This window comes from Dipodomys merriami, unplaced genomic scaffold (assembly GCF_024711535.1).
Source record: "Dipodomys merriami isolate MVZ:Mamm:240054 unplaced genomic scaffold, mDipMer1.0.p SCAF_307, whole genome shotgun sequence".
Lineage (NCBI taxonomy): Eukaryota > Metazoa > Chordata > Mammalia > Rodentia > Heteromyidae > Dipodomys > Dipodomys merriami.
Genome location: NW_027204571.1, coordinates 1,136,541 through 1,163,302, shown reverse-complemented (window position 1 = coordinate 1,163,302; position 26,762 = coordinate 1,136,541). Strand labels below are relative to the sequence as shown.

The following is a 26,762-nucleotide window of genomic DNA, read 5'->3' as shown; positions in this document are numbered from 1 at the left end:
AACTCGGGAGACCACAGGGACCCATGCCAAGCGGATAAAAATAATCCTCTGCTCTCTAACACCGGGGCAGAGTCTCTAAAAATAGGCCACTTAAATGGTAAGGAAACCTACTTTTGCAGGAGGCTCGTGCAGGAGGCTAGAAATCGGAAGGCATTATAATAATCCACCCGTGGGCCTCTGCTAATCAGCCAGTCAGCCCTTTGCCAGGGTTGTAACAGCTCCTTTGCTGAGAACCACAGTTGGAAAGGGTTAAATGCCCACATGGTAAAGTTGGAAGTGACTGAACCGTCCTGGCCTCCATTTCCTCATCTGTTAAATGGGAAGAATGGCGCAGGGCTTGTAGCAAGAGTGACAGAAGTCAGCGCATGCGCTGGCTCTGGCAAGGCCTTTGGCTTCCACCTGTGACTGATGTTTGTGAGGCGGAGGACTGGCTCGGAAGGGCCCCCCCTTCCCCACCCCTCACTCCACAGCCCAGCCAATAAGGACCCTCAGACCTGGGATGATTGTGAGGACGGAGCTAGGCCCACTGTGAAATGCCCCTACATTTCTTTTACAAAGACTTAGCTACACACTCAGCATGGTAGTAGACACCTGTAATCCTGGCTACTTGGCAGGCAGAGGTGCCTCAGGACTGGCACAAAAGCAAAACGAAGACAAGGACAGACAAACAAAGCACAAGGCTGCCCAGCTAGCAGGGAAGGGAGGGAGGATGCGGGAGGAGGCCCCATGCACACAGCCACACACGGTCAGCAGAGCTGGGGCCTGGCCAGGACTGTAAGGAGCCCTGCGGCCCTGCCTCTCCCTCGGCTCCGCCTTCAGTAAACCCGCCAGGGAATCTTGTTTACTTGTTTAGGGTTTTTCTATTTCTTCTCCACTTGTGAAGCACTCCACATATTAAGTCACCAGAAGCAGCAATAAAGGGCTAATTAGTTTATAATGATTCTTTGTCCGCATAACAGATTAGATTGAAATTCTCAGAAGCCTGCACCCTGGCCAGACACTGGAGAGCTACTGGAAAGCAGAGCCCGTTGATAAACAAACAAACAAACAAACAAAACCCTAACAATTCCAGCTCCTGGGTGACTGAGGACAAAGACAAGAGCAGGAGACGCACCTCCTGTTCCCACAGCTGCGGGGGGGGGGGGCAGAGGGCAGCTCCCCCCCTTCCCTGATCTCCCCCCCCCTTCCATCCCAGGACCTGCTCCCTTGGGCAAAGACAGTCTGGGTATGCCTGAACTCTAACAGGCTTCACGGCTATTTTCACCAAAATTCAAGCTAAGAAAAGTCCAGAAAGACACCGGCAGAGCGCAGACCTCACCGGGACCCGCGAACACATTTGCCCCTGGAAGAAGGAATCCCAGGCGCTTCTGGCTTCTCTGGGTCTCGCTGCAGGAAAGGCTTGTGGGACACAGGGGGCTGGGGGCTGGGGAGTGTGGTCAGGAATGGGAACAGACCAGGCAGGGTGGCTCATGCGCATAATCCCCATAATCTCAGGAAGGCTGAGACCTGAGGATCTTAGTTTGAGGCCGCCTGGGCAGATACATTGGAGACTGACTCTAGCTCCAATTTACCAGCAAAAAGAGTCAGAAGTCGGGCTGGGAGTGTGGCTCAGTGGTAGAGAGCTCGCCTAGCACGCAGGAAGCCTTGGGTTCGATTCCTTAGCACCACATACACAGAAAAAGCTGGAAGTGGCGCTGTGGCTCAAGTGGTAGAGTGCTAGCCTTGAGCTGAAGAGCTGAGGAACAGCGCCCAGGCCCAGAGTTCAAGCCCCAGGACTGGCACCAAAAAGATAAATAAGAAGGGCTCTCCACTGGGCGCCTTCCGCGTAGGGCCTCTACGCACCTCAAGTTGATTTTCCACTGTGTGACTGAGTGGTCTTGCCCGCCCGCTGTGAACGCGTAGCGGCCGTCATGGGAGAGGGCCAGGCCGGCCACGCCACTCGGGTGGCAGATGATGGCACAGGTCTTGTGCGGGTTGCCGTCAATTGGTAAGATCTGGAGTCCAACCTAGACAGGTGGAGAATCCCATTCAGCAAGCTGGGTCTCAGATCGGAGCTGGACCGCGAATCTAAAATGGTGTCAGAGCAGGAGTGGGGAGGCACGCAGCCCGGCCCAAAGCAGCACAGCACGGCACGGCGCACGGCAAGGCACAAGGCGCGGCGCACGGCACGGCGCACGGCACGGCAGGGACGGAGAACGCGGCCTCTCCAGGTTCGCCACAGCGCTGCTCACAGCCTGACTAAGGCACTGGAGTTTCAACTCAGGGCTTGGACACTGCCCCTGAGCTTTTTTGCTTAGGACCGGTGTTCTATTAGGTCCACTTCCAGCTTCTTTGCTCGTTAACTGGAAATAAGAGTCTCAAGGACTTTCCTGCCCACGCTGGCTTGAACCTCAATCCTCAGATCTCGGCCTCCTGAGTAGCTGGGATTACAGGCGTGAGCCAGGGGTGCACACCCACTATGATTTATGCTTTTCTTCTGATTCATTAAATTTACAAGTAAGCTGGTGGCTCATGTCTGTAATCCTACCCAGGAGGCTGAGATCTGAGGATCATGGCTCAAAGCCAGCCTGGGCAGAAAAGTCCCCATGAGACTTATCTCCAATTAACTGCTCGGAAAACCAGAAGTGGAGCTGTGGCTCAAAGGGGTAAGAGCACTAGCCTTGAGCAAAAGAGCTCAGGGACAATGCCCAGGCCCTGAGTTGAAGCCCCACAACGGACAAAGTGATAAATAAATTAAATAAATTTACAACTAAGTGTAATGAATTTGCATATCCTCCATGAAAATTAAATTTTTACATACAAATATGGAAGGAAGAAGAAAACCCTCTGCAGGCAACGTCTTCTTGAGGGTACAGAACACATGCTACCTGTTCACAAGGGTCTCCCAAATGCAATTTTCAGCATCCCCCCCCCCCCCCCAGGCCTGGATGGAAGGAAGGGGTCTGTGGCTTGGGGCCAGGCCCTGTGCTTCGGTTCTCCAAGACTTGAGCTGCCCGAGGCGGGACCCAGGGTGGTACCTTGTCTTTGTTGATGAACACCAAGTACCGCTTCAGGAGGTCCAGCGTGTCTTTCACTGGGAGCACCTGCGTGTACTCAATGGGGGACCCGTACGCCGGCCCCAGAAGCGTCTTCCTGAGTGCCACAGAGAAACGGAGTTTGCATTTCACACATCTGAGTATGTTTTAAGAGTGCTCTCTTCCTTCCTCCCTTCCCTCCCTCCCTTCCTTTTTTTTATTTTTTTGGTTGGTCGTGGCGCTTGAACTCTGGGCCTGGGCGCTGTCCCTCAGCTCTTCAGCTCAAGACGAGCTCTCTACCACTTGAGCCACAGTGCCACTTCTGGTTTTCTGGTGGTTCATTGGAGATAAGAGTCTCACAGGCTTTTCCTGCCCAGGCAGGCTTGGAACTGCGATCCTCAGATCTCAGCCTCCTGAGTAGCTAGGATGACAGGTGTGAGCCACCGGCGCCCGGCCTTCCTTCTTTTTTTTAGAGGCAGGGTCTCCCTAGGTGGAGACCCAGGCTGGCCTTAACTAATTTCTTTTCTTTTCCTTCCTTCCTTCCTTCCTCCCTTCCTTCCTTCCGTCTTTCCTTTCTTTCTTTCTCTCTTTGTTTCTTTCTTTCTTTTTTGCCAGTCCTGGGGCTTGAACTCAGGGCCTGGGCACTGTCCCTGAGCTTCTTTGGCTCAAGGCGAGCGCTCTACCCCTTGAGCCACAGCGCCACTTCCAGCTTTTTCTGTGTACGTGGTACTGAGGAATGGATCCCAGGGCAAGCAAGAGTGCTAGGCAAGCCCTCTACCACTGAGCCACATTCTCAGCCCTAGCCTTCACTTTCAATCCTCCCGCCTCAGCCTTCCAAGCACTGGGATTACCACGTGTGGCCACCACCAAACAGCAGATGCTCCGTGAGGCGCCCTCCTGCCGTCACCTTGTGGCTGTCTTTCAGTCTGGAAGGGACAGGACTGACCCCACGTCCGGCGTGAGAGGCGGCGGCGGCAAGCCTGCCTTTAGCACTGTGGCTGGGTGTGGCCGACCGTCCTGAGGGGGGTGCGGCGGGCCTGGCCTCCGTCTGGGCCGGTTGTACAATGGAGCCCTTCTGCGCCCCTCCTGCCGCCCCCTCCACCAGGCTGGCCTTCCTGGCACGCCTTCGCCCTTGCCGGGCCTCTCTGTGCAGGCTTGTGTCCCGGCTCACTTGCTCACCTCCTCCAGATCTCTGTTCCGGCCTTCCCTGTCTGGGCCTCCCCTTCTACTCTTTGAAGGCAGAGCCCCTCCACCGGGTTCCACAAATCCCATCACCCACACTCAGTCCTAGCCACTCGGTGGCCTCGGGGGCGCCCCCGACGGCAGAACACGCCCTCTTAGGCGCCCAGAGCAGCACCTGACCTGCCCGGGGAGGCACTGAACGGACAATGTCTCTGGAGCACAGAGGAGGGAAACCCATCCCTCAGACGGGCGGGCATGTGGGTGAAAGTCCCGCCTTGCCAGAGCCCGAGTCTGCGCAGTAGGCCCTGAGCGCTGGCACACTCTGGGGAAGAATGGCCCAGGTTCCCAGTGCCTCCATTTCCCCCAATGAGAATCGTAGCCAAGCTGTGCCAGGCCCTGGGTGCAGACTGCCCCCCGCTCCTGGGAGGGCACTCCGGGGCGCACCTGCACATCTTGGTGGTGGCGTTGAAAAGCTTCACTTTGTAGCCGCTGTTGCACATGAGCAGGAAGAGCTCCTTGGTGAGGGGCGGGTACCACACCATGCAGGTGGGGTAGGTCCCCTGGTCCGTGCGGTGGATGTCCAGCACTTCCAGGTGGTCTTTGAAGCTTCTGCTGAGATTGTACTCGATCTACACAGAGGACCAGACAGACACACGAGGCTGTGTGTATGTGTGTGTGCTTGTGTGCCTGTGTGTGCGTGTGCACGCATGTGTGTGCCAGTGCTGGGGCTTGAACTCAGGGGCCTGGGCGCTGTCTCTGAGCTTTTGTGCTCAAAGCTAATGCTTTACCACTTGAGCCACACCACCACTTCCAGTTTTCTGGTGATTCCTTGGAGGTAAGAGTCTCACAGGGACTTCTGAGCCAGGCTGGCTTTGAACTGTGATCCTCAGATCTCAGCCTCCTGAGTAACTAGGATTAAAGGTGTGAGCCACTGCTGTGCCCGGCAAGTGTCCTCTCACTGTTAGTTCTACTGGCCACCTTACCATTATCTCAGGGACTCCTCGAGAGTAGGGGCTAGAGCCAGGTGGCTGAGCCCCCAGCCTGTGGGGGACCCTGCTCTCCCCAGCACCTCCTCCAGGACACGAGCCGGGGCACCATCACAGCCCTGTTAGGGCAGGCCGCCCAGCGAACTCACGCTGCGGGCCAGGGATGTGTGGTGCTGTGACCTGCGTGGGCGGAGCCGGGGGGGGGGTCGCGCCAGAGCCCAGGGGCTCACCAAGAAGCGGTCTCTGCCGAGGCTCAGCAGCCGGGGCTCGTTGCTGTCCAGGTGAACCCCGAACAGGAGGCTCTGGATGCTCTTGCGATGTGAGCGGAGCCGTGCCAGGTACTGCCACACTCTCTGTCCATTCTGGACGACCATCACGAACACAACCACCGTGAAACTGACGTCCTAAACATGAGTGACAGCACAAGTAAGCCGGGCGCCGGCAGCGCGCCAGTCACCCCAGCGGCTCAGGAGGCTGAGATCTGAGGATCAGCTTAAAGCCAGTCAGAGCAGAAAAAGTGGAAACTCATCTCCAGTTAACCACCAAAAAGTTGTGGCTCAAGTGATAGAGCACCAGCCTTGAGCACAAAAGGAAAGGGACAGAGCCTTGGCCCTGAGTTCAAGCCCCAGAACCGGCACACACACAAAAAGAGAGTAGAAGTTTTCTGTCTTGACTTTACCACTAATGAATCCTCGTGGGTGGGAGGTACGGCTCTAGGGTTAGAGCTCCTAGCCCAAGTTCAAATCCCAGTACTAAAACAAAATAAATGAAAGACTTTTGCTCTTTGGAGCTATAAGCTATAAGTTCAAGTGGGAAGAGCGCCCACTTGGCCAGCCGGGGCACTCAGTCCAGATGCCAGTACCACACACACAGAAAACTATCATTGTTCAGATTGTTTGCTTTCTGCTTTTTGCATGTCTAGACTGTGATCCCCCTATCTTAGGCCGCCCATCATTGTCTTAACCAGGACGACAGCCGGATGAGAGGGAGGGCAAACTCTACCCTCATCTTTCTGTTGAGATGGGGAGACTCACGGTGTCTCTGCCTGGGCCGCCCTCCAACCAAGATCCTCACAACCTCAGCCTCCAACATAGCCCCAGGGCCCCTCCACCTCCACCCTTTCTGCTTCCCACCGCCCTCCCTGGGCGGGCACTCACCGCTGTGGCCATGTAGCGGGAGTTGTGGGAGAAGCTGACATGCGTCACGCTGCTGTGTGAATAGTGGAAGGGCTCCTCGGTCTCGTTCTTTAAAGACATTGCGTCGAGGATGTAAACCGTCCCCTCGGTGAAGCCAGCTCCAAGCAGGGTGCCTACAGAACAAGCACCAGAAGCCTTCATTCCTTCGAGAAACAGTCTGCCCTGATCTGGGAGCAGAGCACACAGCCACAGGCACGCAGGGGACGGAATGAAAGGCAGAAGAGGCCCAGGGTGTGGCGGGGACCCGAGAGCGAGGGCACAGCCCTGTGTGGAAATACCTTCCGGGTTGTAGGTCAGACTCTGGATGCCCAGCCCCTTCTCAAAGACCCTGCTGAAGAGGTACTTCTTCTTCTCGTAGTCCCACATCTTGATCATGCCACACGTGCTCCCGATGGCGAGCAGGGGCTGGTACGGGTGGCAGGCGATGGCATAAATGGCCTCCTTGGGCTCTACGAAGAGTTTCTCCAGTTTGGTGCCCTCTACCGTTAGGTGGTACACGGAGGCATCACACGTGGCAATGATGAAATTCCTGTTTGCCAAAGAGAGGGTGAACAGTGCGCCTGTGGGGAACGGGGCTCGCCAGCCATTCTGCGGCTAATCGCACACGGAACGCCCCTGTGGGCTATAATTGCCTGACATTATTAACCCAACATCTCCAAAAATACACCGCCAACACCCAGCATCCTCCATTTGTGAGTGAAACAAGTCCACTTTCCACATGTAAATTGAGTCATTAAGTATGCAGATGGACAGACAGTTGAACAATTAGCTAATCTGCACATGCAAATATTCATTTGTGTATGCAAATATGGAGTTGGGCGCACACATACAGATGCGCCTGTAAAGACTGCAAGGGTAATTAAGCAGACGCACAGATAATTCGGTCCTGAAATGTTACGGCTATTAATTATCCAATGCTTTTAACCTCAGTGGCTAGGACAGGCTTGGTTCAGGACTGGCCAGCGCCAACTCTCTCAAGATACTTTTGGGTTTTTTTTGGCTTTGTTTTTGTTGGTCATGGGGCTTGAACTCTGGGCCTGGGCGCTGTCCCTCAGCTCTTCAGCTCAAGGCAAGCGCTCTACTACTTGAGCCACAGTACCACTTCCAGTTTTCTAGTGGTTCACTGGAGATAAGAGTCTCATGGACTTTCCTGCCCGGGCTGGCTTTGAACCGGGATCCTCAGATCTCAGCCTCCCGAGGCTTAGAAGGCCGGGATTGCAGGCCTGGGCTTCACACCCTGGGGCAGGAAGGACAGCCACTGTGTGCAGGCTGAAAGATGGCATCTGTGATCTTCCGTGGTCTTCTCCAGTCAGAAGATGCCGAATGATGGGACTCATCCACAGCTCACCTGACAACAAATATGTCGCCTCTCAGGGTGCAGTCGGAGGGGAGGTTGGACGTGTCGGTAGGGGGTTTGGGTGGTTTCTTGGCGAAGGACAGAGACCTGATGGAGCTCAGCTTTAAGTTGCTATACCAGTTGATGATGGACAGCGAGTCATCATAGAACTTGATGGTCCCCTTTATGTCGCCGGTGACGATGTAGCTGGAGGAGTGGCATGCGCGTTAGATGGAGGAAAACCCGAGCGTGGAGCACCTGCTCGCGCCAGGCCCTGGGCACAGGGATTCCCTGTCACCCGCCCCATGACACTGGCTTTCCTGTTGCCCTGTGTCACATCTAGGAAACCAACGTACAGAAAAGTTGGGAAACTTGCTCTCAAAGACTAAAGTTGGGCTGGGAAGGTGGCTCAGTGGTAGAGCGCTTGCCTCACATGCATGAGGCCCTGGGATCAATTCCTTAGCACCACATAAGCAGAAAAAGCCAGAAGTGGCGCTGTGGCTCAAGTGGTAGAGCTCTAGCCTTGAGCTGAAGGGCTGAGGGACAGTGCCTAGGCCCAGAGTTCAAGTCCCATGACTGACCAAAATAAAAGTATATCCCAGTGATCACCAGCAACAATCTTCCAGGGCTGAAAGGCGAGACTGCACAGGGCATTCGGGAGAGTCTAATGCTCCTCTCTCCCCAAGGTCAGCTGTCACCAAGGTGGTGGTGGACGGTGATTTACATTCTCCGCCATAAGACCACAGACAGAGGGGAGAGTCCATCAAGCAACCTCTGAAAGCACACGGGCTGGCCATGGGCCTTCAGCTGCTTGGGAGGAAGGCGCTCCTGTTAGAGACACTAAAACCGCATCCAGCTACTATAGCCCGGGCAGTGGGGTGTGACAAAATGGCTGTTATTTCCAGTCATCTGATCCACCCCAATGGGCTTGTTGCTGCTTTTTTAAATAAGACTCTGACACAATTCTAATCAGAGGTGGGGGAGGAGCAGGGGAATTTTCTCATAGATTATGCAGAGTGAGTAAATGAGCTTTCTGATGATCAAGCAAGGCAGGTGGACAGAATAATTGGCCAGTGCCTCTTTTACTGCCCTCTTCTGGACAGAAGTGGCAAAACAGGTTAAGTGGTTTTTTTTTTAGTTCTTGTTTTTGTTTTTGCTTTTATTGGGCAAAGGGCTTGAACTGAGAGCCTGGGCACTGTCCCTGAGGTCTTCAGCTCAAACTAGCTTTCTACCACTTTGAGCCACAGCTCCATTTCCAGTCCTCTGGTGGTTCATTGGAGTTAAGAGTCTCATGGCCTTTCCTGCCTGGGCTGGCTTTGAACCATAATCCTCAGATCTCATCTCCTTGAGTAGCTAGGATTACAGGTAGTGTTCTTAAGGGCCCTGTTCCTCCCAAGGCTCCCACGTACTGGCTGGATTTGATTAAACATGGAGAGGGGGAATCCAGGCCTGGTCTTTACAGAGCCCTAAGTCCAACCTCAGGGCCAACAAAGGAATGAAAAAGACAAATGAAAGCTAACAGGCCTATTGAAAGCAGACGGACTGTGACTCCAACCACAGAGCCAGCTCCTTGCTGCAGGTATGATCTCAACACATCTGGAAACTTCTCTAACACACCCAAGTTGGCTGCCATTTACCTGGGCTCTGTGTGCCAGGCAGTATAGTTGTACCTGCCCTGTCTCATGAAATCCTCATGAAATCTCAGAGACATTGTTATAACCATTTCACAGATGGAGAAATGTAGGTTCTTTGCTCAAGGTCACCAGCTGAGATGTAATAAAAGAGGTTCTGTCACTCTTTTTGTGCTCATCTGAGTCCTCACAGCCTCTTAAAAATCAAAAAGAGCTCCGATTTTTATAAAGTTCTGAAAGCCAAGTATAGTGGCACATGCCTGTAATCCCAGTACAAGGGAAGCTGAAGCAAGAGGATCACAGTTCAACACCAGCGTGGGCCACATAGCAAGACCCTGTCTCAACCTTCTTCCTCAAAAGGACCTGGCATGTTTGATCTTTAGATAACGTGAACATGTTATTTTTTCAGTCAGACAATATATTTATTGGGATTATTTTCCTGAAGTAAAATTGTCGGGGGGGGGGTGTAAAAAAAAGTCACAAGAATACAAAAACATCACAGAAGGAAAAAATCAGTTACTTTTTTGTTTCATCAACATAGAGAGTTTTTTTTTAAAAAAACATAATGCATGCCTAGGCCGTAAAATAATATACCCAATGAGTGTTAATGGAACTATACAAAGAATAAACCCACCCCCACACTCCAGCTCTTCCCAGATAATTATGACCCTCCCCAGACACCTCCTATTCAAATACAAATGCGTAGACAGAAGGGTTTCCACATGCTTTTCTAGTGGCTGAAAGCCGCTTGTTAATGAAGCTCAGTACCTGTCGACCGTGGTGAGCACCGTGACGCCCTCCTTCTGCAAGTGTACCAGTTTGCAAGGCTTGAGGTAGGGCAGGCCGGAGGCCGGCAAGTGCGGCCGCTGGATGTCCCACACCACCAGCTTGCCCTCCAGCGTGGCGGACAGGATCTGCATCGAGTTCAGGTGGAAGACAGACTGGCTGAATTTCCCCACGAGCTTGTTGAATGTCTGTGGATCAAAGACAGGGAATGCTTTGAGTTACTGTGGGCAACAGAAACAAAACCAACCCTTGCAGACAAATCTCTTTTCTCCAATTAGCCAAAAAAAATCAGAGGTTGAGGCATGGCTCAAGTGGTAGAGTACTGGCAGTGAGCAGAAAAGCAAAGAGAGAAAGAGTAGTAGACCCTGAATTCAAGCCCTGCAACAGAGAGACAGACAGATACACAGACACACAGACACAGACACACAGACACAGACACAGACACACAGACACAGACACAGACACACACATACACACACACACACACACACACACACACACACACAGAGCAGAATGGAAGCAGGAAAACCCTAGCATGCCCTCTGAGAGCAAATTCTATGAGCATCAAACATCAAACACAGAAAATGCTTTAGGAGATGGGATTCAAGATCCACTTGAGACCAAGTAGCCTGAAGCAAGCAGGCAGATGGAAGCTTCTCCACCTGTGGCTCCCGCCGCCCGGCCCACTCCTGAGCATCTGACTCCCCCATGCCATTCATTCTTTGGTCACTCTGGACTGAGCCATCTCAAAAGGGACCTGCTCACACTCCACTTACACAGCTTTAATCCACAGACCCATGGGAAGATGTTCCAACGACTTCCCAATGGATTAACGAAAACACACACAAAGCATAGCTCAACACAGCCAAGCATGCGCATGCGTATCTAGTCTCCACAAAATCCTGTGTATAAAAATGCCACTGGTGGTACTCACTTTTTCTGTTAAAAGTGGGGCACTGTGAACTAGTATATTTTTGTGTTCAAGCTGACAAGAAACAGAAAAAAAATTAGCACTACAAAAAAAATCCTGGTTTCCAAAACAGGAACTACGTAATAGCAAAACCAAAATAAAGTGAGTCTACACCCAGTGAGGATGCAGCGCGGCTGCCTTGGAGAACCTCCACCAAGGCTGCAGAAGAAAAGCCAATGCGTGCTTTAGCGCCAATTAAAAGATGATCGTAAGTGGTACTCAATGGGAACTTTAACTCTGTATTCATAAGGCTTTAAAGCCAGGAGCCAGAGGCTCAAGCCTGTAATCCTTGCTACTCAGAAGGCTAAAATCTGAGGATCCCAGTTTGAAGCCAGCCTGGGCAGAAAAGTCACGGGGAAACCTCTGTAGCCTCGGTGGATGTCTGCGTGGGAATCTGTCCTGCGTGGAATCACTGAAGCTGGTGGGAACCCTCTGTTTAACTTCATGTTTCCTTTTTTTTTTTAAATTAATTTTATGGATTTATTTTTCTGTTTCTGTGGCACCAAGGAATCGAACCTCGGCCTCATGCATGCTGAGCAAGCATTCTATCACTAAGCCACATTCCCAGCCCCAACATTTTTTCAATTCTTACTCCAGCCTCTATTGGTGCCTTGTAGCCGAGCTGTTTGCTAATTCCTTTCTGAAGGGGATAAAGCCCAAGGTCTATCCTGTAGACCTATGAAATGTTTTCAAATAAATATTTGCCTCATTACCTTCCAAAAATGAAATGAAATTTAATTATCTGTTTCTGATTTAATATGTTGACTTCCAATGGGACTAGTATAAATACCATAATTAAATCAAAACATTTTTTTCTTTCTTCTTTCTTTTTTATTATTGTGAAAATACCGTATAGAGGGGTTACAATTACATGGGCAAGATAATGAGTACGTTTCTTATCAAGCATTGTTGCCTCCTCCTTTGTTTCCCCTTCCCATCTCCCCCCTCCCCCTCAAAACATTTTTATATGTATTTGTTGTTGCCTAAATAGTTACTATCTTGCCATCATCTATATTCAAAGGAATAAATATTTTCTTGTGCCCATGTCCAAAACAAATCAAGGTATTTCTACTCACCCACAAATAATATATGGTTTGTGTTCGGCTATTGCTCACGAGTTCTCTGTTATTTGTTGGATTGAAAACAAGGTGGGTCTGAAATGTAAAATGTAAGAATTTAGTAACTAATAACACATTTTCTGTTTCTCTCTGGTTATGCCAAGTGTTAAAGTTAAATAAGCATTTTAATTAAAAATCAATAACTGAGAGGGAGCGAGGAAGGGAGGGTGAGGGGGGGCAGGGGACACGGAATGATTATATTCTGGATGTGTGTGGGAATGTAACAATGAAATCTCCCTCTCTATATAACGAAACAGAAGCAATACAAACAATGCTTTTAAAAATCCTCTGGAAAATAAATAATGGCTAGATAGATAAGTATGGATAGAAAACAGAAAAGACCCAGCATTTGGTAACCATAAAAATATCATTTAACCAGTGTTCTTAAAGTAAATGGCTCAAAATGTGCTCTGGTTCCAAGTTCTATTTATTAGAATTCATCACCATGCGTTGGAAGAGGCAGCGAGACAAACGCGCAGCGGTACCGGCGTTGGGTATTGAACTCAGGGCCTCGCGTGGCCGAGCGCTCGCACGGGCTCAGCCCTGCGCTCCCACGGGAGCCCACCCACAACCACCTGTGCTCTCAGTCCTTCGGGACAGAGCCTACAAGATGAAAGGAAGACATGGGAAGACCCCAACCCCGTCAAGACGGCAAGCGGCGAGCAGCGCTGGCACCCAAAGTCAAAATCCCTCCGGCAGTGACTGCGTGCAGTATCAGGCCCCGCGCCGCGAGGGGCCCACGCAGGGCTGGGAGCGCGTAGAGTGTGTCGGTGGAGCCTGCGGCGCCGCCTCCGGCCCGGCCCTGCCCGCGGCTGCCTGTGCTGGCATCACCTCGGTGTGGCGCTGGGGCACCCCCCAGGCCCGGGCCAGCTCTGCCCACTCCAGCTGCTCATCCAAACCCAGTCTTCTTTGGAAGCGGCGTCACCCTGGATTTGCAAGCCTTTGGCAACATGACTGGGAGCCCCAAAAATAACCCCGCAGACCAAAGATGCACCTGTAAATGGTGGGAAAGCCAACGGGAAAGAGGCCTAGAGCACAGACTTCACGGAGAGTGCGGTCAAGAGGCAAAGAAAAAAAAGCCAGCCAGGTGCCACGGGTTCACACCTGTAATCCTGTCATCCTAGCTACTCAGGAGGCTGAGATCTGAGGCTCCTGGTTCAAAGCCAGCCCGGGCAGGGAAGTCCATGAGACTCATCTCCAATTATCCACCAAAAAAAGTTGTGGCTGAAGTGGTAGAACGCTAGCCTTGAGCACAAAGGCTCAAGGACAGTGCCCAGGCCCTGAGTTCAAGCCCCAGGACCTGCACAAAAAATAAAAAAAAAGATGTCAGTGCTGCCCAAGTGATGTGCATATTGAATAGAATCACTATCAATGTCCAAAAGACACCTGTGCAGCCCCCCCAAAAACCCGCCGCATATGCCAGTTAGCTGGCTGCTGCATTAGTTATATAAAGACACTGGGGGGAGGGGAGGATGAGAGGGCAGGGAGGGGGAAGCCAAGGCTGATGGAGGTGGGGCATGGGGAGGGGGGGAGGTCACCGTGGCCACCACTCCATAGACCTTCCACGTTCGTGACAAGGTTGGAAACAGTTAAAACATACTTCTGGAATAGGAAAGGCTGCTTACCAGGTGGCTTCAGACATGTTGAATAATTAATAGCACTCACCCACAGATTCATATCCCCACGCTAGCTGGTTTGCATGGATTATATGAGGTAAGAAAAGAATTTAGGCAAGTGCTCTACACCAGGCCACTTTCCCAGCCCCAAGTAAAGAATTTAGTTTCTGGGCGCCAGTGGCTCACACCTGCAATCCTAGCTACTCAGAAGGCTGAGATTTGAGGATCAGGGTTCAAAGTCAACCTAGACAAGAAAGTCTGTGAGACTCTTTCATCTCCCAAGGCTACTCAGAAAAAGCTGGAAGTGGCGCTGTGGCTCAAGTGGTAGAAGGCTAGGCTTGAGCACAAAGGGAGACAGGGCCCAGCTGGGTTCGAGCCCCAGGATCAGGGGGAGAAAAAAAGAATTTAGCAGCTTCTGGAATATAGTAAGTGCTTGAAACACATTCACTATTATTAGTGAAGATAAATGTGAGCTACACGATGTGCAAGTACTCTCAGAGAGTTCTGCCACAGAGGCCTGTAATCCTGACACTCGGGAGCCTGAGGCAGGAGGCCAGCCTGGGCCACACAGGGAGACTCGATCTATCTCAGAGTGGTGTGGTGGGAGCTAGGCCTGGTCCTAAATAATTCCAGCTATTCAGCAGGCTGGGATTGGGGAAATCAGAGTTCAAAGACAGCCTGGCCAAAACAAGTTCTAGAAACACTGCCAGTACAAAGGTGGTGAGTGGCGGGTGCTTGTCATCCTGGCTATGTGGGGAAGGTGACTAGCAGGACCACAGTCCATGCCAGTCTGGACAAAGAACAAGACCCTATTTGAAAAAGAGCCAAAGTACACAGGGCTGGGCGTGGCTCAAGTGGCAGATGCCACAGAGCAAACCACACTGCACCGTAAGCAAAACTCCCACCAAGAGGAAAGGTACAATCTCACCTGGACCACTGGACTCACCTGAAAGCCATACTCCCTGGGCAACTCCAGGGTGCAGGCCGGCTTCTCCACGGCCAGCGTCCACCGCCACACACACACTTGCTGCAAGGCAGACCCCCGAGCACCGTGAGAGGCCGCAGACGGCGCCCCAAGAAACCCACGCCACTTGGGGCCACCCTGAAACGTCGGGGAACTACGCCAAGGACCACAGCCAAGCCTCCGCATGGAAGCTCTGTCCCTGCACTGAGGCTCTGGTCAGCAGAGAGCCCCACCGATGCCCGGCCGCCCACCAGAGCCGCCGCAACACGGCTGGCGGCTCTCTACCTGGATTTCGGCATCGGAGATGGTTGCCAGATACTTGGCATCACGGGTGATGGCTATGGTTCTTATGCCATTACCTTCCGGGCAGCTGTCAAATATAGTGTGCACAGGAATTCTGCCAAATAAGACACGGAGGAATGACACTTAGGGGGACCCCGTAGCTCCCCCAAGCTCAGCTCAAACCTTCCCACACCCCAGCAAACACACACGCCAGCCACACAAAAGAATATCTCATGAAGGTGTACACATAATGAAGTATTCATTAGTGACCTATGAGAACACGCGTTTAATTCACGCAGGCACTATTACCCACTATCGCATCCAGAGGACTATGGCTCTGACATGGGCCAGGGCACTTGACCGTGTGACATTAACAACCAGGCCAGACACAAGGCAACATAGGATACGGCTCTGCTGGACCCAATATCCGCACAGCACATCAGAGACAAAGCAGATGGAGGTTCAGGGAGGGAGGAGCGGGGGACTGCTAGGGGGCTCATGGCCTCTTTTGGGTAATCAAAATCAAAATAGTCTGAAGGTGATGGTTGTACATCATGAGTGCACAAAATGCCGGCTCATAGTGCCCTTTCAAATGGCCCGATTTTCTATTCTGTGAACTTCATCCGTGAGAACAAAAGGCCTAACTCAGGGCAGATGGCAGCGTGTGTGCCGTCCGCTCTCAGGAGCCCGCAGCCCCCTTCACTCCTGGGGCCAATCTGCGGGGCTTAGCCACACAGGAAAGAAGGAACCGACAGTGCCCAGGCCCTGAGCTCCAGCTTCAGTACACACACACACACACACACACACACACACACACACACACACACACACACACACACACACACACACACACACACACACACACACACACACACACACACACACACACACACACACACACACACACACACAGAGCTAGATGGTCACGGGTGGCTCACACTTGTAATTCTAGCTACGCAGGAGGCTGAGATCTAAGGATCATGATTCAAAGCCAACCTGGGCAGAAAAGTCTGTGAGATTCTTATCTCCTATTAACCACCAGAAAACTGGAAATGGCTCCATGGCTCAAAGTGGTAGAGCGCTAGCCTCGAGTGAAAAAGCTCAGGGAGAGAAAAGTTCAGGCCCAAGACCTGAGTCAAGCCCAGGACCGACAAAGAAAAGAAAAGAATAGAAACGAAAGAACCCAAATATCCATCCAGAATGAGATAGGACATTGAAATGCTTAAGAGAGCCAAAGAGCATAAATAAAAACAACACTCGGCAGTGGGGGAAGCAAGCTCTCGCGCTGGGGGGCGGGGAGCAGGCGAGGGGTCCATGGAGCCTGACTCTGGGCTGTGTTTGCGCCCACTGGCTTCTGCTATGGACTCCTTGTTCCAGTGAATGCATACAGGCCTCTGTATGTCACAGGGCCCTGGGGGCTGGAGCCAAGTCGTGCCCCAGCTGAGGGGACACTGTGGTTCTCTGTCATCTGAGAAACTTCGTCCCACTGAGCAGGAACCCCCAAAATGCACTTGGAAGGCGGCCCTCAAGTTGATGGGAAATGACACAATGGACAATTGAGCCCCAGAGATATTTAGAATTAAACAAAGAGAAGATGAAGTTGGCCAAGTCTGTACTATTAACATTTGCATGGTAAGAAAATAACGTGTAAGAGAATTTGACATACCAACATAGCTAACAGATTAGATTTGTGATTCTAATTCAAACTAAGTAGTTGATTTAAACTTGCAGTTGAAAATTGAAATCATATTATGTTCATAAACAATATTAGAGCACTTAAGAAAACTTAAATTTTACCATATTTCTGTCTAAATTTACTAGCTTTCTAGGAATTATTTAAATACTTGTGGAGAATTTGTTTGCTAATTAGACTGCTAAAAAAGACTTAAAAAGAAAAAATACTATATAAGATTTCCAAATGCAGTTTAAAATGCTTAAAAACAAAAGTGTTAATAACCAAATGTGTGAGGCCAACTTTAATCAAAACCTTTTTTTTTTTTTACCAGTGATTGCAAAAATGTACTAGACTTACAGTAAATAAAGTAAAATTGTTAAATTGAAGGGGAAAAAAAGCATGATGATGAACCATGGTTTTTAACTTGTAGCTTTAATAAAGTAGATATCCATTCTAAAACCAAAGCGATCTCCGAGCAATCGATGTTTTCAGGGTCCCAAAGTCACCATCTGGACTAATATAAACCTCACACTGACAAGGCATTTCAGCTGTTAACCAAAGACACATTATACTTCAGATTTAAACAAAGAACTTGCTGCCTTCAAGATTCTGTAAGACACTGACAAGGAGGTAGTTTTGCAAACAAGAAACCCCGGTGACGGCCCTGGAAGGCCATGTTTCACGGATGTCTGGGGAAGGGACGGATGAGAGACAGGGGAAGGAGAGGAGCAGAGGTCCAAGGAAAGAAGTCAGAGAAGCCCTGGGAAAATGAGTGCCCTAGCTGAGCGCCAGTGGCTCACGCCTGTCAGCCTCGCTACTCAGGAGGCTGAGATCTGAGGATCGCGGTTCAAAGCCAGCCCAGGCAGGAAAGTCCATGAAACTCCTATCTCCAATAAACCACCAAAAATTGGAAGTGGCGCTGTAGCTCAAGTGGTAAAGCACTAGCCTTGAGCTGAAGAGCTGAGGGACAGCGCCCAGGCCCCGTTCAAGCCCCACCACTGACAAAAAAAAAAAAAAAGAAAGAAAGAAAAAAAAAAAAAAAGAAAGAAAATGAGCACTCTATGTCAGCACTATCAGGTGACGTCACCCACACGAGGTGACCTCAGGTAAGGTGAGGATGGAATTGGGAGACGAGAACCAACGTGATCACTGCTGACACTAGCCTGGGCCTCCATTCTAGGACCCAGAACAACTTCTTTCTTGTTCATCTGGATTCATTAATTGATCTTAAACAAGGGGATCATCTGCCTCTAGGCCCAGGAATTAAGAAGCCCACAGGGGTGGCGGGTACCTGTAATTGCAGCTACTCAGGAGGCTGAGATCTGAGGATCCTGGTTCCAAGACAACCCTGGGCGGGAAAGTCCATGAGACTCTTCTCCAATTAACCAGCAAACAAGCCAAAAGTGGCATTGTGGCTCAAGTGGAAGAGTGCTAGCCTTGTGCACAAAAGCTTAGGGACAGTGCCTAGGCCTTAGGTTCACACCCCCAGACTGGCACAGAAAAAAAAAGGGGGGGGGAGCAAGCACTGGGCAACCGCAGCCTTGTCACAATCCTAGCTATTCACAAGGCTGAAAGCAGGAAGCAAAGGGTAGAGGTGGGAGAGATCTCAATTTTCCCGTAAATCTAAAACTGTACTAAAAAAGTAAACTTGTATCCCTATACAGTAGCTACTCAGGAGGCTGAGATCTGAAGATTATGGGTTGAAGCCATTCTAAATGAAAATCCAAGCCATTTTTTTTTTTTTTTGGACAATAGTGGGGCTTGAACTCTGGGCCTGGGCGCTGTCCCTCAGCTCTTCAGCTCAACGCTAGCGCTCTACCACTTGAGCAACAGAGCCACTTCCAGCTTTCTGGTGGTTCATTGGAGATCAGTGTCTCACGGACTTTCCTGCTTGGGCTGGCTTTGAACCCCGATCCTCAGATCTCAGCCTCCTGAGTAGCTAGGATTATAGGTGTGAGCCACCAGGGCCCAGAAAGAGATTTTTTTTTTTTTTAACCTTCAAGTGTCAAGCAAGAGAGTGAGTCCATGAGTTCAAGCCCCAGTCCCGGGGTGGGGAGAGAATTACACCCAGAGCTGAGAGACTGGGCTGCGTGAAATGTGTATGTAGAGCTATAGTGTGGAAAATCCTAGTGGTGATCATTAGGAACTTTCCAGAAGAGGCGGCCTGTCCAATAGCTAGAAAAATCTGACTTTGTAAAAGTATGTTTCTCGTTGTAACTGGCCTGCGGTTTGTGCCTTGAACTTCTGTGAGCTGGGTTGCAGGGAGTCCTCCAGCCTGTTTGGCCTCAACTCACAACAAACCAAGTTTCTAGACCTCAGCGATCCACCTTTGCTTAGTCCCTGTGGCCGCCAGTCTGCAGGCAGGAGGGGAGGCGCAGCTGCACCCGGCCTACCCTGAGAAGGAGTCCCATATAATTATGAGGCAGCCCGGGCCCTTGTCTGCAGTGGCGATCCAGCGCCGGTCCTCGCTGACGCACAGGCAGGAGATGATGTTGGAGTGGCCCTGCGGGGAGGAAGCAGAAACACCGTGACACCTCCAGGGCATGACCTGGCCTGACCCCGGGGAGGATGCGGCCCACGGGAACATGCGCACCCCTGTGATGCTCAGGACACTGTTAGCACAGGTGAGGACACGTCCGTCCCGCCGGAAGCCCCGGCTCACCCTGCGCACGCGGCCCCTCCCCGCCCCCACCCTCCCGTCACCACCTGCGACCACCGCCTCCTGGTCCCTGGGAGGCTGGCAGCCGTGTCTGTGCTACATCAGCAGCTCCTAGAGGCCAGAGTCTACGTTTGTTTTCTTCATGACCACAGCCTCGTAGTACAGAACAGCGCTTGGGATAAAGCCTGGCGACACATTCCAGCCACTAACCCGGCACGGCAGGACTCCTGCAGGTCCCGCAAGCTGCCTTCAACACGTCCCATCCCCCTGCTGTTGGTCCTGTGTTCAAGGCTCAATTGTGTTGTGTGTGTGTGTGTGTGTGTGTGTGTGTGTGTGTGTGCGTGCACATGCGCACATACACGGCCACAAGTATGTGCCAGTCCTGGGGCTTGAACTCAGGGCCCGGGCACTGTCCCTAAGCTTGTTTTGCTCAAGGCGAGCACTCTACCACTTGAGCCACAGCACCACTTTTGGCTTTTGCTGTGTATGTGGTCCTGAGGAATCGAACCCAGGGCTTCCTGCATGCTAGGCAAGCTCGCTACCACTGAGCCACCTTCCCAGCCTCTGTCCACATTTTTACAGAGGTTTCAGATCCTCTGTGTTTGGGTTGGGTTTTGGCTTGGTTTGTTTTGAGTCCAGGCAGGCCTCAAACTCATGATCTTCCTGCCTCAGTCCCCTCGTGCTGGGATCACAGGAACGCGCTCCTGCAACACCCAGCTGTTTCAAATCCTTATGGCCAGAAAAGGAGCAAGGCCCTATGTGGAGCTGTTGATCAGCTGACAGGGTTCCCATGTGAAACAGTGTTTCCAGAGGCAGATTTGCGGCAATTCAAAGGCGAGGTGGGCAGCGTGACCCCATGACAAGCGGCCAGCCTCAGGGGCCCAGGCTGCGCACCTGAAGGTGGTGCTGAACGTTGCTGAAGACGTGGAAGAGCACGGCGGTGTGCCCGCAGACGTACAGAAGCACTCGCCTCTCATCTCGGATGTACAGGACCGGGAGGGAGCTGTTCCATCCATACGACCAGGTCAGCGTCTGGAAGACCAAGGCAAAACCAGCAAGACACCAGTGAGTGGAGCCCAGAGCTGGGATCCCAGGCCCCCTGCGCCCTGCAGCAGACCTGGAGAAGAGGCATGCTGCCTCAGTGAACCGTAAACAGAAGACATTTAAAGTTCTGGCCTAGGCTGGTGGCTCACACCTGTAATCCCAGCTACTCAGGGGGTTGAGATCTGAGGATCATGGCTTGAACTCAGCTGGGCAGACAAGTCTATGAGACTCTTATCTCCAGTGAACCACCACCAAAAAGGAAAAGTGAAGGAATGGATTAAGTGGTAGAGTGTCAGCCTGGAAGGAAAAACAAAAACAAAAACAAAAGCCAAGCGCTCAAGGCCCAGTACTGGCACAAAAAAATTGAATTAAATAAATAGAATAGGAGCCGTAAGTAAATGGAGCGTTCCAAGTGCCAGTGTGAGTGGTGAGTTTGTTAAAAATTAACAAAGTGGGGCTGGGAAGGTGGCTCAGTGGTAGAGTGCTTGCCTAGCATGCATGAAGCCCTGGGTTCCATTCCTCAGCACCACACATAAACAAAAAGGCTGCAAGTAGTGGTGTGGCTCCAGTGGTAGAACACTAAGCCTTGAGTGAAAGAGCTCAGGGACAGTGACCAGGACCTGGGTTTAAGCCCCTCCAGACTGGCAACAACATTAGCAAATTATATCACAATGCAGAGTCTGGCACTTCCTTTCTCCTATCAGAACAATAGTTAAATATTTATAAAGCGGAATAGATGGACCGTAGTGTAGCCCAAAGACAGACACAGAAGACAACACAGCCAGCTTCTCTCCTAATTCTTCTCCCTCCTTCCTCTCCCGTCCAAGCATTTCTATTTTTTCAGGCCTCTGCCCGTGGGGCTGTGAGGGGTGGAAGATGGAGTCATAATTGTCCCAAGCTGTAACTTCTAGGAACAGAATTGTTTAATACTTGGCTGGTTCTTCACAGTTACCTTATGCAAAGGAAACTGTTCTTTTGGAAACTTAGTAATTTGAAAAGGATAGTTTTGTTCACTCTGGAAACCCCTTTTGCCATATTACAAATTAGTTACAAAAAGGAAGCATTCTTTTTTTGTTGTTGTTTTCAGTGAGGGGGCCTGAACTCTGGGCCTGGGCGCTGTCCCTCAGCTCTTCAGCTCAAAGCTAGCACTCTACCACTTGAGCCACAGCGCCACTTCTGGCTTTTTCTGCTTATGTGGTGCTGAGGAATCAAACCCAGGGCTTCATGCATGCAAGGCAAGCACTCTACCCCTGAGCCACCTTCCCAGCCCCAAGACCACTGTCTTTGGCACTGCAGTTTTTCCAAGGTCACCTTTGCCTGGGGTGGGGGCACAGCAGAAGGATGGTGGGAAAATGAGATGTTTGCCATTCTCACAGCATGAATGGGAAGACTAAATTCTGGATTGTTTTGGTGCTGGTCCTGGGGCTTAGCTCTAGGCCTGGGTGCTTCTCTGTGCTTTTGTGCTCAAGGCTAGCACTCTATCACTTGAGCCACAGAGCCACTTCCACTTTTCTGGTGGTTCTTTGGAGATAAGAGTCTCACAGACTTTCCTGTGCAGGCTGGCTTCAAACCACGATCCTCCTCAGATCTCAGCCTCCTGAGTAGCATAAGCCTCTGGCATCAAGAGCACACTCTACACTAGAAGTTAGGTGAGATACTCCATATTCTATCCGTCTCTTCCTAATCTTCTACATGTAGAGGGAGGGCAAACCCTAGGAAACAACTTTCAGAAAGAAGAAGATGAAGAAGCAAAAATCCATAGCAACAAAAAGCCCAAAGCCTCTCCTGTCCCTTCACAAGCCTGTCCCTTCTCAAGCCTGGCGATGGCACGTCCTTGGAACGTCCGCAGCGGCAGCAAAGGTGACTCCTGGGGACTGCGCAGTGCTGCGCACAGTGATGCACGCCTGCCACACCTGCATAGCAGGGGGTGGGCAGCTCACAGCCTGACCGACCCAGCTAAGACACAGGAGGTGAGCCAGGCGCCAGGGGCTCACACCTGCAATCCTAGCTATTCAGCTAGGATTCATCTCCAGTGAACTGGAAAAAAGCCAGAGCGGAGGCATGACTCAAGTGGTAGAATGCCAGCCTGGAGTATAAAAGCTCAGAGAGGCCGGGCGCTGGTGGCTCACGCCTGTAATCCTAGCTACTCAGGAGGCTGAGATCTGAGGATCGCGGTTCAAAGCCAGCCCGGGCAGGAGAGACCGTGAGACTCCTATCTCCAATAAATCACCAGAAAACTGGAAGTGGCGCTGTAGCTCAAGTGGTAGAGCGCTCGCCTTGAGCTGAAGAGCTGAGGGATAGCGCCCAGGCCCAGAGTTCAAGCCCCACGACCGACAAAAAAAAAAAAAAAAAAGCTCAGAGAGGCCAGGTGCCGGTGGTTCACACCTGTCACCCTAGTTACTGAGGAGGCTGAGATCTGAGGATCGTGGTTCAAAGCCAGCCCAGGCAGGAAAGCCTATGAGACTCATATCTCCAATGAGCCACCAGAAGTGGCACTGTGGCTCAAGTGCTAGAGAGAGCTACCCTAGAGCTGAGGGACAGCGCCCAGGCCTAGAGTTCAAGCCCCACGACCAACAAAAAAATAAAATAAAAAGCTCAAGGCTGGGAAGGTGGCTCAGTGGCAGAGCGCTTGCCTCACATGCATGAGGCCCTTGGTTCAATTCCTCAGCAACACATAAACAAAAAAAGCTGGAAGGGGTGCTGTGGCTCAACGGGTAGAGCACTAGCCTTGAGCTGAAGAGCTCAGGGACCGCGCCCAAGCCCAGACTTCTATCCCCACCACCAACAAAAGAAATAAATAAATGAAGAAATAAATAGCTCAGAGACAGCATCCAGGCTCTGAGTTCATGCCTCAGGATCACACTTGAGAGAAGACAGGAGGCCAGAAGGGATGAAGGAGGAGTGTTACAATGTGGGAGACAGAAAGGAGAGGAAAGGAGGCACAGAAGAAAAAGAAAATGGAAGGCGAGAAGACAGAGGAAAGGAGAAAGGAAGAGGAGGAGGAATTTTCACAGAAACGAGCACCCTATCAACAGTCAAACTATGTGGGGAATTTCCTGCCTGCCGAGCGGCTCCATTGAGTCCAGATGCAGTTCAAGGTCAGGTCCCCTCACACTTGGCAGCCACAGCTTTTAACTGAACTTAAAAAGTCAGCTGGAAAAGGCCTGACGCGTGTCCTTGCTCTCTGGTGCGCACACACACACACACACACACACACACACACACACACACACACACACACACACACACACACACACACACACACACACACACACACACACACACACACACACACACACACACACACACACACGACTCTGTCTGGGAGCCCTGGGGACAGAGGTAGGCCAGGTGTCACTCACCAAGGGGTACACGCTGGTGGCATCTTCCTTTAGAAACAAAGTGTCCTCTGTGGAGCTAGACACCAGTGAGTCCTCGGAGAGCCGGGCTCGGGCCGCGAGTTCCTTTTCTTGCTTCTGGCTGGGGAAGTAGGGCGGTCTCTGGGGTTGCCCTTGCTCCAGCTCTGCCACCGTGATGCTCTTCTTGGGTTCCGAGACTCTCTGTTCCTGGGCGGACATTTCCTCAGTGGCTCCCCACTCAGGCTCCAGGGGGAACTGGCCCGCGGAGAACATCTGGGAGTACTCAGGCCCCAGGGAGCCCGTGTGCTCTTCCTCAGCCGGGAACTGATCAGAAGCAAACATTTCTGACTGGGAGCCCAGGTCTAAGAGCAAGCTGGGCCTACTTTGGTCTGACCTCATTGACTCCATTAACTCCCGATTCTCCATACCCTTTTCGAAAGAAAGGAAAAGAAGATGGTGATCCCAAACACAGACCTTCAGCTCTGTGACTCCCATCTCTTCCTGAGCAGCCAACCTTACCATTAGTGTCATCTTAGAATGAAAGGATGGATAACGAACAGGAACTTGGGACAAGCAGTACCAGCTGACCCTTGATGGCAAAATTATTGTTCTAAGTGCCCTGGCTGGCTCCAAAATTACTTCTTGGGCCAGGGCTGAATTCTTCCCCTGGGGGAGGGGGGACCAATTCTGTTCCAAGACAAGCTCACTTCCAGAAACCTCTGCCTGCCCTGCCGGGTAGCTAGAGACACACCTCTCCCGAACTTTCCTCCAACCTGGGTTAAACTGTCCTTTATTTTCTGCTCTTGTGCGTTCCTATAAATCATAATGTGTGATTTTTAGAGCATTCAATTATGGGTCTATCTTCCCATATACTTTAAAACTCCTTAAAAGAATATATTGCAGAGCGCAGGTGGCTCGGGACTGTAATCCTAGCTAATCAGAAACGGAGATCGGAGAGTGGAGATCTACAAACAAACAAACTGGAAGTGGAGATGTGGCATAAGGGGTAAAGTGCCAGCCTTGGGCAAAAAAGACAAGCAGAGCTGGAGGACCTGAGTTTCAGCCCCAGTATCTGCACCAAAAAGGAAAAAGAGAGACACTGGTGACTCACGCCTGTCATCCCAGCTACTCAGGAGGCTGAGATTTGAGGATCATGGTTCAAAGCCAGCCCAGGCAAGAAAGTCCATGAAACTCTTTTTTTTTTTTTTTTTTCCAGGGCACTGTCCCTGAGCTGCTTTTGTTGAAGGCTAGCACTCTACCACTTGAGCCACAGTCTGCCACTTCCGGCTTTTTTTGTTTGTTTATGTGGTACTGAGGAACCCAGAGCTTCATGTATGCTAGGCAAAGACTCTACCACTAAGCCACATTCCCAGACTGCAAGAGACTCATCTCCAATGAACCACCAGGAAACTGGAAGTGGTGCTGTGGCTCTAAGTGGTAGAGCACTAGCACTGGGGGAAAAAGCTCAGAGACAGCACTCAGGCCCTAAATTCAAGCCCCATGACTGACACACACACACACACACACACAAAAGTATACATTATAAGTTATTTGGTTTTGTATTCTCACATCTGGCATGCACTAAGTATCCAATTAATGGTTCCATATACAAGCCTGGTTTACAATTACTACTTACCAGTGAAATGTCTGAAGTGAACTCAAGATTAGCAATAGCTCTGTGCAAGCTGTCAACACCTTGGAGCTCAATTATGGTGTCCTCCTCTTTTTCTCCCTCTTCCTCCTCCTCTTTTTCTCCCTCTTCCTCCCATTCTTTCTCCTCCTCCTCTTTTTCCTCCCTCCTCTCTTCCCCTTCCTCTATCTGCTCTTCTATCTGCTCTCCCTCTAACTGCCCTTCCCCTATCTGTTCTTCTATCGGCTCTTCTATCTGTTCTCCCTCTAGCTGTTCTATCTGTTCTTCTATCTGCTCTTCTTCTATCTGTTCTCCTTCTATCTGCTCTTCCTCAACTCTTTCCTCTTCTTCCATTTCTTCTCCTTCTTCCTCTTCTTCTTCCTCTCCTCCCTGAGATTCTTTCCCTACTAATATGTCATCTTCTTTTGGGTTTTGTTCCATATTTTCTACTTCAAAATTCTGATTTTCTTCTTTTTCTGTTTCTCCACTTGTCTTTGCTTTCTCCACAGGATTTCCTTCCGCACTGGACCCTCTTCACCAAGTGTCTGCTAGAGAAATGGGAACAGTAATCAGTGGCAGGTCTGTTGCCTATTCTGACTTCCTGTGCACCATCCTACTCATGAAATGTGCAATGCCAGCTCTTGTTCCTTTGGCAGAAATAGAAAGAATATCTTCTTCTTAGAAAGCCTCACCTGTATCTTCAGAATCTTAAGAGGTGAATCCTCTTTCTAGGAATAATCTTGGTGCCTTCTAACTTATTTAAAATATACTCATACTGCCGGGCGCAGGTGCTCACGCCTGTAATCCTAGCTACTCAGGAAGCTGAGATCCGAGGATCACAGTTAGAGTCATCTAGAGCAGGACAGTCGGTGAGACCCTTATCTCCAATCAACCGCCAAAAATCCGGAAGTGGAGCCAAGGCGCAAGTGGTAGGGCGCCAGAAACGGGTGGAAAAACTCAGGGACCGTGCCCAGGCCCTGAGTTCAAGCCCCAGGACCGGCACCAGAAAGCAAGCAAACAAATGCATGCGGACAGCAGCTCTCCAGGGGGAGGGAGGGGCTTCGGAGTTGGGGGTTGTGGGGGGGGGGGGGGCGGGGAGAGGAGACGTAACGCCCAGGCGCGGACACTTTCTCCAGCTGGGTCCCTGGACCCCTCGTGTCCCCCGGACCCAAGGTCCTCTAGGCCGGGTCCCCTGCCCAGGCTTGTGGCCTCTACCCGGGACTTACCTGGCTCGCCGGCCACAAGCCACCAGCGGCCGCCACCTCGGCCTCTGCGCGCTCCTGGTTACAGTTGCTACCCAAGCTCTGTCCCCAT

At 51.2% G+C, this 26,762-nt stretch overlaps 1 protein-coding gene across 3 annotated transcripts in view; it reads right to left on the bottom strand.

The window, feature by feature from the left end:
- The window catches only part of LOC138840946 (cilia- and flagella-associated protein 251-like), a 44,228-nt gene extending 17,466 nt beyond the window's left edge, over window positions 1-26,762 (bottom strand). For 2 of the 3 annotated variants that reach the window (XM_070041396.1, XM_070041398.1), the window contains exons 1-17: window positions 26,675-26,762; window positions 25,455-25,996; window positions 23,822-24,247; window positions 20,310-20,447; window positions 19,150-19,259; window positions 15,085-15,196; window positions 14,782-14,862; window positions 12,178-12,255; window positions 11,066-11,116; window positions 10,114-10,319; window positions 7,727-7,921; window positions 6,657-6,907; window positions 6,340-6,491; window positions 5,413-5,586; window positions 4,641-4,825; window positions 3,018-3,132; window positions 1,843-2,006 (exon numbers count right to left, since the gene is read on the bottom strand). In XM_070041396.1, the coding sequence (XP_069897497.1) occupies window positions 1,843-2,006; window positions 3,018-3,132; window positions 4,641-4,825; window positions 5,413-5,586; window positions 6,340-6,491; window positions 6,657-6,907; window positions 7,727-7,921; window positions 10,114-10,319; window positions 11,066-11,116; window positions 12,178-12,255; window positions 14,782-14,862; window positions 15,085-15,196; window positions 19,150-19,259; window positions 20,310-20,447; window positions 23,822-24,247; window positions 25,455-25,889 (2,873 nt within the window). In that variant the 5' untranslated portion in view covers window positions 25,890-25,996; window positions 26,675-26,762. The remainder of the gene's footprint in view (window positions 1-1,842; window positions 2,007-3,017; window positions 3,133-4,640; window positions 4,826-5,412; window positions 5,587-6,339; window positions 6,492-6,656; window positions 6,908-7,726; window positions 7,922-10,113; window positions 10,320-11,065; window positions 11,117-12,177; window positions 12,256-14,781; window positions 14,863-15,084; window positions 15,197-19,149; window positions 19,260-20,309; window positions 20,448-23,821; window positions 24,248-25,454; window positions 25,997-26,674) is intronic. The other variant, XM_070041397.1, reaches the window with a different exon arrangement.